The sequence below is a fragment of the Peromyscus maniculatus genome, chromosome 8, assembly GCF_049852395.1.
Source record: "Peromyscus maniculatus bairdii isolate BWxNUB_F1_BW_parent chromosome 8, HU_Pman_BW_mat_3.1, whole genome shotgun sequence".
In the NCBI taxonomy this organism is placed as follows: Eukaryota; Metazoa; Chordata; class Mammalia; order Rodentia; family Cricetidae; genus Peromyscus; species Peromyscus maniculatus.
In genome coordinates this window covers 109,398,696-109,411,154 of record NC_134859.1, presented here as the reverse complement: position 1 = coordinate 109,411,154, position 12,459 = coordinate 109,398,696, and the positions used below count along the sequence as shown (strand labels likewise).

Here is a 12,459-nt window from a genome sequence, read left to right as displayed (position 1 = left end):
ACCAACAGGCTCAGGAAATCTAGACTCTGGGATAAAACTCATTAAAGAGAATATTGAGAGCCAGGTATCCCAACAATGAGGAAGCAGAGGCCTAAAGATCTCTGAGTCTGAGGTTAGCATGGTCTATATACGGAGTTACAGGTCAGCCAAGAACACATAGTGAGACCCTATCTCAAAAGAGGAGGGGAGGAAAGGGCAGGCAAAGCGGGGAGAGGGAGAGAGACAGAAAGAAAGAATGAACACTGGAGAGTATGATCAGGTGTTCATAATTAGGGTAGAAAATTAAGATTTTTATGGAGTCTTAGTTAGGGTTACTACTGCTGTGATGAAACACCATGACCAAAACAATTTGGGGAGGAGGAAAACAGTTTATTTGGCTTATGCTTCCATATCACACTTCATCATCTAAGGAAGTCGGGACAGGAACTCAAGCAGGGCAGAAACCTGGAGATCATGGAGGACTTACTGACTTGCTCCCCGTGGCTCACTCAGCCTGCTTTCTTAAAGAACCCAGGACCACCAGCCCAAGGATGCCCCACCACCACAATGGGCTGGGCCCTCCCCAACCAATCACTAATTAAGAAAATGCCCTACAGGCTTGCCTACAGCCTGAGCTTATGGAGCCATTTTCTCAATTGAGATCTCTTCCTCTCAGATGGCATAAAACTATACAGTACATATGATTTCTAAAAATTGGAGTTGCAAGGAAAAAAAAAATGAGGCGCTGGTAAGTTAGCCCAGGAAAAGATCTGCTGCCCAAGCACAAGGGCCTGAGTCTGACCCCTAGTACCCATGTAAAAAGCCAGATGTAGTGGCAAGCATTTTTAATTCCAGCACTAGGGAGGCAAGAGAGGGTACCAGTGAGAGATCCTGTCTAAAAACCCAATTGCAGCATCTGAGCAACAATGCCCAAGGGTAACCTCTGGCTTCCATGTGCATGTACACACACCTACACACAAAGGAAACATTGGTGTTCTCATTTGCAGTAGAAATGTGTGTATTAGTTTCACAAAAGAAAGTAATAGTGCTGGGGAGGGGGCTCTGTGGGTAAAACTTGCCTTGTAAGCATATGGACCTGAGGGCAGATGTCCAGAACTCACGTAATACCAGATGTGGTCTGTAATACAACCTCAAGGTGGGAGGCAGACAGAAGACTTTTCAGGAGCTTTTAGACCAACTAACCTACCTTATATGGCAGCAAAACAAGAAACCCAGTCTCAAGGTAAAAGGCAAGGACAGACACCTGAGGTTATTCTGACCTCCACACACACACACACACACACAAAATATTTTGAAAAACATACCAAGCTTACCACTTGAAAGACTAAGAGTGATATAAAACTGTCATTCTAAACACCTGGACTGCCATCCATTGTATGGGTCTGTCCTGAGTACTGTGGAATTTGTACCAACATCTCTGGCCTTTAGTCTCTGGGTACCAATACACCAGCCCTCTACATATACCTAACAAACATGTCCACATTGCCTAATGTCTTGAGAAGAGACACTGGAACCACTTCTTGTACTACTATAGCTTTCACTGTATAAGGCATATAAGCTTTGTCAAATGGTCAACTGGAGCAAAAAGCACATACTTTCTAAAGAATTCCTGGAATCCTCTTCAAAGTAGCTACAATGTAGAAGGTCCACACATACTCCAAATCCATGTGGAGGGAAAGTAGTACCTCTCAACTACGCTGAGATCTCAGGAAGAATCCTTACATCTTCCTGTACCACCACTCCTGGGATAAGAGAGGTAACAATTGATAGGGTGCTAAATACTGCTATGAACAACAGAAACGGCATCGTGTACCAGTATGCCAGACTGTCATCTGCTAAAATCAAATTAGTAAATTGAAAGACTCATTTCTAAGTAGGACATGAAAGCTGACTTAAACATACTGTCATAATTTAAAATGTTATAAATTGCTTTGAAAAACAAACATAAGCAGGGCTGGAGAGATGGCTCATTGGTTAAGAGCACTGGCTGCGCTTCCAGAGGTTCTGAGTTCAATTCCCAGCACCCACATGGCCACTCACAACTGTCTCTAACTCCCATTCCAGGGCATCCAACACCCTCACACAGACATATATACAGGCAAAACACCAATGCCATAAAATAAAAACAAAGAAATTTTTAAAATTTAAAAAAAAAAAAAATCAAACATAAACCAGGTGGTGGTGGAACACATCTTTAATCTCAGCACTTGGCATTTGGAAGGCAGAGGCAGGAGGATCTCTGTGAATTCCAAGGCCAGTCTGGTTACCAGCGAGTTCTAGGACAACCAGGACTACACAGAGAAAAAAAACAAAAACAACAACAACAAAAAAAAAGAATTATTATCCAAAATACTAATTGTTTTCCTTAGAAATTAACTTGTTTTAGAAACCCTCTTTCTCTTTCTTGTTTAAAAAAAAAAAACAAAAAACAACACGTCTTTCACAAAACAAAAATAGTTGCATTTTCACAATGGAGAAATTTGTTACTTACTACAGAATCCTCTCCTGGAATATTTCCAATAGAGCACAAAGCTGTCCTGTGATTCTGCAACTGGGGATCCAGAGCGACCTTCTAGAACATGGGGAGGAGAGCAGATGGAGCCACATCCAGCTAGAATCCCATCCTATGATATCAGCACCTGAACATGTTTGCTTAAGAGTAGCATGTTAAACTAGCAAATACCGACAGATTCCAGGCAGCTATGATGTGCCATTTCTAGGGATAGCACATCTTTTTGGGATCTGGAAGACTAGCAGGGGAAAAAGCTGTGTGAAAAGAGGAATTATAACTCAAGATGATAATGACAGCAGACCACAAAATGCTGTGGAGAGCAAGGAAGCCCTCTTGCCTCTCTAACTTGACAACACAAGGGGCTACTGCCAGGCTGTTCTTGAGAACAGTGTGTTACCAACCACTCCCAGGGTACCCTAAGCTGCTGTGCCACCTGGAAGGCAACTGAAGACTTTCAAACCTTATAGAGTTCCACTTCAAATGCCCATTCCTCCCAGAAAAAGGTATGTCCTAGGTCTCATATATAAGTATGAATTTAAAAAATATAAATAAAAAGCAATTTAGAGACTGACAGAAACCAAGAGGGACAATCACAGCATCAACTTTCCAAACTCCAGACTCTGATGGGATCCTATAAGAAGAATGAGTGCTGACTCTCCACCTACTATGAAACAGAAGGTGGCTCACAAGTCAAAATGGAGAGAGCAGCACCTCATACTGGAAATTGAAGAACACCCAGGTACTAAATGAAGGGAAAAGAAACCAGGAGTTTAGAAAGCCCCCAAGCCAGTAAGAGACAAAGAAGAGAACCCTTATTTTATTCTTATGGGAAGACTACACAGGATCCAAGGGTGACAGATCCAAAGATAATGACAGCTCTATGACCATTCTACTATCTCCAACCTCCTTTGAACTTCCAACCTCCAACAAACCCATCCCAGAATTAAGATATCCCCATTCACCCTGGGGAGCGGTAGTGGGCCTCCTCGACAATGGTCATCCTGGAAGATTGTCTGGCATCAGGGTGGGAGCCCTGAAACAGGATTCCTCCACTGGCAGTCCCACATCTATCTACTTCCTGCCATTGTCCAGGAGACCCAGCCTCTAGGAAGCAGTGGTCAAACTTTTATGACCATTCCCATCCTCTATGAGGACAATCAGAACCAGGCAAGATGGCACATGTCTGTAATCCCAGCATTCAAGAGGTAGATGTAGAAGGAGCACCACAAATTCAAAGCCAACCTGAGCTACAGAGACTTGTAGCTCAAAAACCAAACCAAAACAACTAGCCAAAAAGACAAGTAGAAACTGCTGTTTTATCTCTGAAGAAGGGAACAATGCAATTTCAAAATTAATAGCTCCTTTCTCCCCCTAACAGGAAAGTAAATTGTAAAATTAAATGAAAATTAAAAGCTTAAAAAGAAAAACAGGATCAGGTGGTGGTTGCACGTGCCTTTAGTTCTAGAACTCAGAAGGCAGAGGCAGGAGGATCTCTGAGTTTGAGGCCAGCTTGGTCTGCAGAGCTAGTTCTAGGACAACCAGGGCTACAAAAGGAAGAAAGTCAGATAGACAGACAGGGGCTGGAGAGATGAATCAGCAGTTAAGAGTACTGGTTGCTCTTCCAAAGGACCCAGACTCAATTCCTAGCACCCACATGACAGTTCAAACTTCTCTAGCTCCAGTCCCTGGGAATTCAATGCCCCCTTTCTAGCTTCCGTGGGCATGAGGCAGTCATGTGGTATACATAAACATATGTATGCAAAACACCCTATATAAGCAAAATAAGGTTTAAAAAGAAAAGAGAAAAACAGTACCAAAGGTATAAGGCTAATGAGCAAGCAGGCCTCCAAATTGATACGACACACAAACCAGTCCTCCACTTTCCTTCTCCCAGGATCCTCGGTGCTGCCAAGATGAAAGATGGGGTGGACAGCAGCAGAAGGGGCTGCCAGAGACAGCAGTGGTGCCCAGCTGTGTGCCAGAGCCTCATGGCCCTCAGGACCAGGTTCCAAGCACCATGCTAAGGATTATGATGGATAAAACAAATGTGGCCTCAGGTGTCCAGCAGCAACTGTGTTGTGATGTAGACACTTATCCCCAGCATGAAGGAGGGAACTAGAACCCAGAAAGGCTGAGTGGCAGGCTGAATGTGGCTACTGTCTATTAAGGAATCGATCCTTGCTGTCAGCTAGGAGGTATGCAAATGACTATCCTAAGTAACAAGACACAAGCTTGTTTCTCAAAACATGTCAAAAACTGGCTGGGGCCGAGCAGTGGTGGTGTACGCTTTTAATCCCAGCACTTGGGAAGCAGAGGCAGGAGGATCTCTGTGAGTTCGAGGCCAGCCTGGTTTACAAAGCAAGTTCCAGGAAAGCTAGGACTGTTGTACAGAGAAACCTTGTCTCTGGGAAAGAGAAAGAAGGAGAAGAAGAAGGAGAAGAAGGAGAAGGAGGAGAAGGAGGAGAAGGAGGAGAAGGAGGAGAAGGAGGAGAAGGAGGAGAAGGAGGAGAAGGAGGAGAAGAAGAAGAAGAAGAAGAAGAAGAAGAAGAAGAAGAAGAAGAAGAAGAAGAAGAAGAAGAAGAAGAAGAAGAAGAAGAAGAAAAAAAAAAAAAAAAAACCCTGGCTGGTCGTGGTGGCACAGAGCTTTAATTCCAGCACTCGGGAGCAGAGCCAGGAAGATCTGTGAGTTCAAGACCAACCTAGTCTACCAAGTGAGTTCCAGGATAGCCAGCAGCCAAGGCTCTGTAAAGAGACCCTGTCTCAAAGTTCAAAATTGATGGCTCAGCAGGAAAAGGCAATTGCCATTGAGCCTATTGTCCTGAGTTCTATCTCTAGAACCCACATGGTAGGAGGGACTTCCACAAGTTTTCCTGACTGTTTGTGCTCTGGACAAGGACACACACACATACACACAGATGAATGTTTCTTTTTTTTTTTTTTTTTTTTTGGTTTTCTGAGACAGGGTTTCTCTGTGTAGCTTCGCGCCTTTCCTGGAACTCGCTTTGGAGACCAGGCTGGCCTCGAACTCACAGCGATCCGCCTGCCTCTGCCTCCCGAGTGCTGGGATTAAAGGCGTGCGCCACCACCGCCCGGCGAATGTTTCTTTTAAAAACTGGGGCAGTAAATCAATCAATCAATCAATATTTAAAAGGGGGAAGTGGGCTAGAGAGATGGGTTAGCAGTTAAGAGCACTGACTGCTCTTCCAGAGGTCCTGAGTTCAATTCCCAGCAACCACATGGTAGCCCACAACCATCTATAGTGAGATCTGATGTCCTTTTCTGGCATAAAGGCATGTGTGCAGATAGAGCACTCATTTATAAAATAAATAAATAAACCAAGAAAGAAAGAAAGAAGGAAGGAAGGAAGGAAGGAAGGAAGGAAGGAAGGAAGGAAGGAAGGAAGGAAGGAAGGAAGAAAGAAAGAAAGAAAGAAAGAAAGAAAGAAAGAAAGAAAGAAAGAAAGAAAGAAAGAAAGAAAGAAAGAAAGAAAGAAAGAGCTGGGCCAGGCTGGGCTGTGATGGCACACATCTTTAATCTCAGCACTCAGGTGGCAGAGGCAGGTAGATCCCTCAGTTCAAGGCCAGCCTGGTCTACAAACTAATTTCCAGGACAGCCAGAGCTAAACGAGAAATCCTGTCTTGAAGAAAAAAAAAAAAAAAAAAGAAAGAAAGAAAGAAAGAAAAAAAGAAAACCCTACCCTCAGTGACATACCCCTGCAAGGCATACTTCCTAAACCTCCCCAACAGTCCCCAACTGGGGGCCACATATTCGAATACCTGAGCCTGTGGGGGACAGGACAGAAACTAGAGTGGAAGCACTGTCCCACAGTCCAGACACCCACACTCGGGCTGCTGCATGTCCCCTAAGATCACATCCAGCTTGGATTCCGTCTACTCCAGTGCTAGTTATAGGCTCACTCAAGTGGGAGGCTACCTCTACCTGCCATCTTCAGGAGCTCCCACAGATCCTGGTCCAGAGCACCAGTGCTTCCAGTGAGTCACAGGGTCTCAAAATGAAAATGTCACATTTCCCTTATATATGGCCTTGCATACCTGACTGAAAAGCAAGGTCTTCAGAATCATGTGGGGGGTTTTGTCTTCGGAAAATACATGCCCCTGTTGTTGTCCCAAGTACCCATCCACATACTGAGTCCCAAGTACCCATCCACAGTGGGCACAGGGCTCCCCAGCCACTGCAGAGGCACCTGCACTACCCAAACCAGTTACTAAAGATATTCACCAAAGCCAAGATAGTCCGTTACAAATATGTATGCCAAATACACACAGAATATACTATTTCAAAGAAATCAATCACACTTTAAACCTAAACTATTGCACTTCATTATTCTTCCAAATTATCTTTGAACTTTGTTTTCTTAGGCAGGGTGGCACTTATAGCCTGGAACTTAGAGGTCATCCTGCCTCTTCCTCCCAAGTGTTGGGTAGCATGCACTAAGATGCCAGGGCACCTCTCTGAATTTTTAAAGCAAACTACAAAATGCAAACATAAAAGTTGGAATTAGAATAAAATAATGGTGGTTTAAATAAGAGATCAAACCATGGACTGTTTTTTTTTTCCAGTGTACTATGATTTAACAGGAAAACCAACAAACAAATATTAAGAATATTTCCAAGCAGAGTCAGTCATGGTAGTTCATAGATCCTGGCACTCAGGGTTGGTGGATGCCAGGCTGTAGTGGTGTACAACTTTAATCCCAGCACTTGGGAGGCAGAGCTCTGAGTCCGAGGCCAGCCTGGTCTACAGAGTTCCAGGACAGCCAGGGCTACTCAGAGAAACCCTGTGTAGAAAAATAAAGAAAAAGAAAAAGGCTGGAGTGGATGACTCACTAGGATTTCAAGGCCAGTCTAAAACCATAATGAATTCCAAGTCTGCCTAGCCTATAGAGGAAGAACATGTCTTAAAACAAGTATTTACACCAGGTGTAGTGCGCACTGTGTAATCTCAGCTCCCAGATGGCGACAAGAAGATTTCCAGTTCAAGGTCACCTTGCTCTCCAATCAGAAACCAATTGTCTCAAAAATATAAAAATAAAAAATATTTCAGCCTCAGCATAATTTTCTTTAACACACGTGCATGTACGTGTATTTGTTTAAACTTAAAATTAATTTGGGCCGTTGGTCTTGGTGCAGTGGTTAAGAGCACTGGCTATTCTTTCAAAGGACCCAGGTTCAATTCTCAGGACAAACATGGCAGCTCACAACTGTGTAACTTCAGCTCCAGGGAATCCAAAGCCCTCTTCTGGCCTGTGAAGGCACCAGGCACACATGTGGTACACAGACATACACTTGCAGGTAAAACACCTATACACATGAAATAAAAATAAAATTAAAAAAAAAAAAAAAAGATTTAAAAAATAATTTGGGGCTGGAGAGATGGTTCATCAGTTAAGAACACGTACTGCTCCTCTGCTCCTTCAGAAGACCTGAGTTTAGTTCCCAGCACCTCTGTCAGATGGTTCCTAACCACCTTCAACTCCAACTACAGAGGATCCTCTGATGCCTGAGGACACCTACCCTCACATACACATACCAATACACAGACACATACTCTTAAGTTTTTTTTAATCTAGAATTTTTAAATTTAATTTGAAATAATAATAAAAAAAATAAAAAAGAACTTATAGGCCAGCAAGATGGCTCACTGGTAAGGGTCCATGCTGCCACACCTGATAATCAGAGTCTGATACCCAGGACCCATACAGTTGAGAGAGAACTGACTGGGAAAACTGCTATCCTCCGGCCTCCATGTGTGTGCTGTGGCAGATGTAAACAAGGCACACACATAAGCAAATGTAATTTTACTTACTTACTTATTTATTTATAGACAGAGTCTCTCTATATTAGCCCTGGCTGTTCTGGTACTCTCTATGTAGACCAGGCTGACCTTGAACTCAGAGATCCACCTGCCTCTGCCTCCTGAGTACTGGGATTAAAGGTATGCGATACCTAGGTTGCTATACCTAGCAACAAATGTAATTTAAACTAATTTTATTTTATGTGTGTGAGTATTTGTCTGCATGTATGTCTGTGCACTGTGTGCATGCCTGGTGATCAGAGCCTTCAGAAGAGAGCATCTGATGCCTAAACTAGAGTTACAAATGGTTGGAGTTATAATTTGGATGCTGCAAATTGAAGCTAGGTCCTCTGCAAGAGCAACAAGTGCTCTTAACTTCTGAAACTGTTAATTTTTTAAAAAATAAGTGAACTTTGTAGCCAAGCAGTGGCCCATGCTAGAACACCCTTCCAAGGCTATAAAATACAGCATACACACATATCAACCTAAGTAAAAAGCACAGCTCTTATCAGTATCTCCAAAAACTGAAAGCAGTTAAAAACTTCAGTCTGTGGCAAAAGCTACACTAGCAATGATCTAGAAAGGAATCCCTGGGGAATAATTAGCATTTCCTGGAGAGCAAAGTTGTTTTTCAAGCACAGTAAATGATAACTTTATCCAACCACAGAAGTAAATGAAATTGTTTCATACCACAACTGACAGTCCCTATGAGGCTCACTTGTCACTGTATGTGACCTTTTAATTCCTTAAAAACCAAACACCTTTTGTTCTGTTTTTCATTTTATGAGACAGTGTCTCACCATGCAACCCAAACTGGTTTAGAGTTTACTACACAGTCCAACTGGGCCTGGAACTCAAATTTCTACCTACTGTCTTAGCCCCTAGAGTGCTGGGATTACAGGTTGTAGCCACCACACTTGGCTAGAGATGCTTTTTAAAAAAAATACTGTGTTGAAGGTATCCAGTTTCTCCAGATTTCTAAGGTTCTGGACAGTTTCTAAATCCTTCATGTTTGGAGTTTTCCATTTTTAGGCTATAAAACTACTGGGAAAAGAATACTGATAGGCTTAAGACACTACCATCAAAACTTTTTGGCACTAAAAACGTGAACAACAACAACAACAAAAAGTAACAGACATCTATTCTTCATTTAAGATGGGTATTTCAGTTCGGGGCAGTTTTCTACCACACACAGCTTAACATCTCCCTTGGGTGCGACCTCCCTGATGATTATGAACAACTTATGCAAACTCCCGGAAGGCACAGAGAGCCCATAAAACTTCCACCCACCAACACAGGTGATGATGGTAGTGAGAGCCGAAGGTTGATGGCAGAAATGACGGTCTGTGTCCTGGGAGTCCCATGTCAGACTGGACAAAGGGTTGTGGGGCTGGAATACCAGTGCACGGGATCTGACAGTATGAAGGCAGGCATGGGTGGGCCAGCGGGTTAAATGTTCCTGGTGGAGTTTGGGGATGTGGTCCAGTTCTGGTAGTGGGTATTAAACTAGGGTGGGTCCCTAAGTCTAGGTTCTGGCTGTAGGTCTTGGTTATGGACAGTGAATGGGTACTGGTGGTGAGTCTAGCCTTGCTCCTGGATAGCGGTCAGGATCCTTCCCTGATGGCGACCAAAGGTCTGGTTCAGGGTCTGATCCTGCTCGTGGGTAGCTGACGTGGGTCTGAGTCCTGCCTGCTCACGGGTGGTGGGTCTGGGTCCCTCCCTCCCTAGGGGTGGCTAGTGTGGGTCAGGTCCAGGCCGCAGCCCCCGCCCGCCACTCACACGCGCGGCAGCTGCAGCGGCGGCGCCCCGCGCCGCTGGAACACCCCGTCCACGAACACGCCGTTCTTGCCGAGACAGCGCAGGTAGAAGTCGCCGCCCGCGTCCGGCCGGGGCTGCGCGGGTTCCGGGGCGGCAGCGCTATGGCCGCCGCCCGGGGGCGTGAAGATCTCCAGGTGGCGCCGCGAGATGAAGCTCGAATGACCCATGCTCACATCTACCGAGCCCTGCGAAGAGTTGCGCCCGATGGTCACCGAACGCTTCTTCATGAGGTACTCGAACTCGCGGCCTTCGAGCCGCGCCACGGCCCAGCCGCCCGGCGGGGATCCGCCGCCCCCAGCCCCGCCGCCCGCAGGAGGGGCGCCCGCGCCCGAGAGCGCCGCCGCGGCCGCCATCGCCTGCGAGGCCCGGCCGATCCGCGCGGGCGCCCTGGCGGGCCGAGGCCCGGGCGCGGTCGTGGGCCGCGCGAGCCGAGCACGGTCGCCGAGACCGCCGGCCGGCGAGGAGAGCTGCGAGGGCGGGAGCTCGCACGGCCGCGCGCCGGGCCCTACGACGGACGGGCACGCCGGCCAATAGGCACGGCGCACGCAGTGGGGCTACCAAGCCCGGCCAATGGCGAGCTGCGCCGCCGAGCGCCCGCACGTCCGGCGGCGTCGCGCGACGCAGGTTGGCCGCGGCGGCGCGGAAAACCCGGGACGGATAAGGAGCCGGCGTGGGGCCGCGCGCGTTCGCGGGGTGAGCGGGGGTCCAAGGTCACGACGGGCGCGGGTGCGCCCCGAGTGCCGGTGGCCACTCTTTTACTCCGCCCTCGGCTGCGCAGAGCCACGCACGCTGCTCGGGAACCCGCCGAATTGACTAGCGTGCCACCGCTCAGGGCTGTACTTCAAAACTACCCTAGTATTCTAGTTCTGCACTCGGTCATTCATACCAATGACTGCAAAAATCTAAGCATTTTGCCAGTTTGTGTGTGAGAGATCCCATCATTCCCATAAAAAAAGAAACCACCCCGGGGGCCCGTGAGAACAGCAAAGCCATGCCGATCGAGCAGGCTGTGCGGGGCTCATGAAGCCAGTGCCAACACAGAGGTGAAGCTTAGGCCCCAGTGTCTTTTCCAGGACCGAAGGGCAGTCGGTGCACCTGCTTTGGCTCTGCTGAGGGAGGCACGTGGTCACGAAGAACGTCACACCAATATGGTGGCCCCTAGGTGCAGGCGATGGGATGCAGTGTTCTCTGAGGCACAAAAGGAGTTCAGGTCAGGGATAGTATAGTGGAAAGGTTGAGAACAGGCTGGACTTGATCTGCACATTCTGGGCAAGAGCTTCTAAATAGAAGCCCCAGAAGACTTTGCATTTTAATTCATTCTCTCTGTGTCTTACGATAAATGTAATGGAAATCAATGTGTCTCTATAACATTTACATATCTTATTTGACATATATGTCTGTAATTACAGTATAAATTGCTAAAGGTTCAAACTGCTTTGTACTATAAATATGGAAGAAGACGATTCATTATTCATTTAGGGATTGTAGATGATGTAGAGATAACCTTGGGAATGGTAACTAGGTAAGAGTCTAGAGACAAAACACAGTCAAGGAAAAGGCAAGAAATGATTTGCCCTCACTGCTGACACCGACTGAGCTCCCGCTTTATACATGTTTGGGTCCAGGGCTGTTTTAAGGTTCCGCAGCATGCTTCAAACATCTATCTATAACAGGGCTAAATCTTTTTCCACTCTCCACCAATTTTTGTCCAATAACTTTTCACACAACCCTGGCTATTACAGGTATATAAAATAAACATACAACCAGTTATGTTGCTTTGTTTGGCTTTTGTGGTTGGTTTTGGTACTTTTTGTGGGGAAGAGAAAGACAGAGTCTTATTCTATAGCCCTACTTACTGTGTAGGCCAGGATCACCTAGAACTCAGGGATCCACCCACTTCTACTCCCCAAGTGTCTGGATTAAAGGCATATACCACTATATATGGCCAAATCAAACACTTACAATAAATCATATATTTATTTTAAGGCAATTATTCAATGTACATATAAGTTTACATTTTATTAGATTAAAACGAATCTGCATACTAACAGGATGCATGTGCTTGTCTATTTATGTATATGTATTGTAGAAGAGCCAGTGTTTCCCACTGTGGGACGTGTGGACACAGGGATTGATGTCAGCATGTCTTCCTCAATGGCTTTTTCCCTGTCTTTTTTTGAGACAAGATCTCTCAATGCACCTGGAGTTCACCATTTTGGCAGGGCTGCCTGACCAGTGAGGACCCAGGATCTGCCTGCAAATGTCCTCCATCCTGTGTCCACTCCTCCTCCTCCTGTGTCCACTCCTCCTCCTGT

The 12,459-nt window shown here is 45.9% G+C and overlaps 1 protein-coding gene across 3 annotated transcripts in view; it reads right to left on the bottom strand.

Moving 5' to 3' along the window:
• The window catches only part of Foxk2 (forkhead box K2), a 49,599-nt gene extending 39,022 nt beyond the window's left edge, over positions 1-10,577 (bottom strand). Inside the window, exon 1 of one of the 3 annotated variants that reach the window (XM_042283226.2) lies at positions 10,106-10,577. In XM_042283226.2, coding sequence (XP_042139160.2) covers positions 10,106-10,497 — 392 coding nt within the window. In that variant the 5' untranslated portion in view covers positions 10,498-10,577. The remainder of the gene's footprint in view (positions 1-10,105) is intronic. The other 2 variants (XM_006987629.4, XM_076543965.1) reach the window with 2 other exon arrangements.
• Between the last annotated feature and the right edge of the window lie 1,882 nt (positions 10,578-12,459).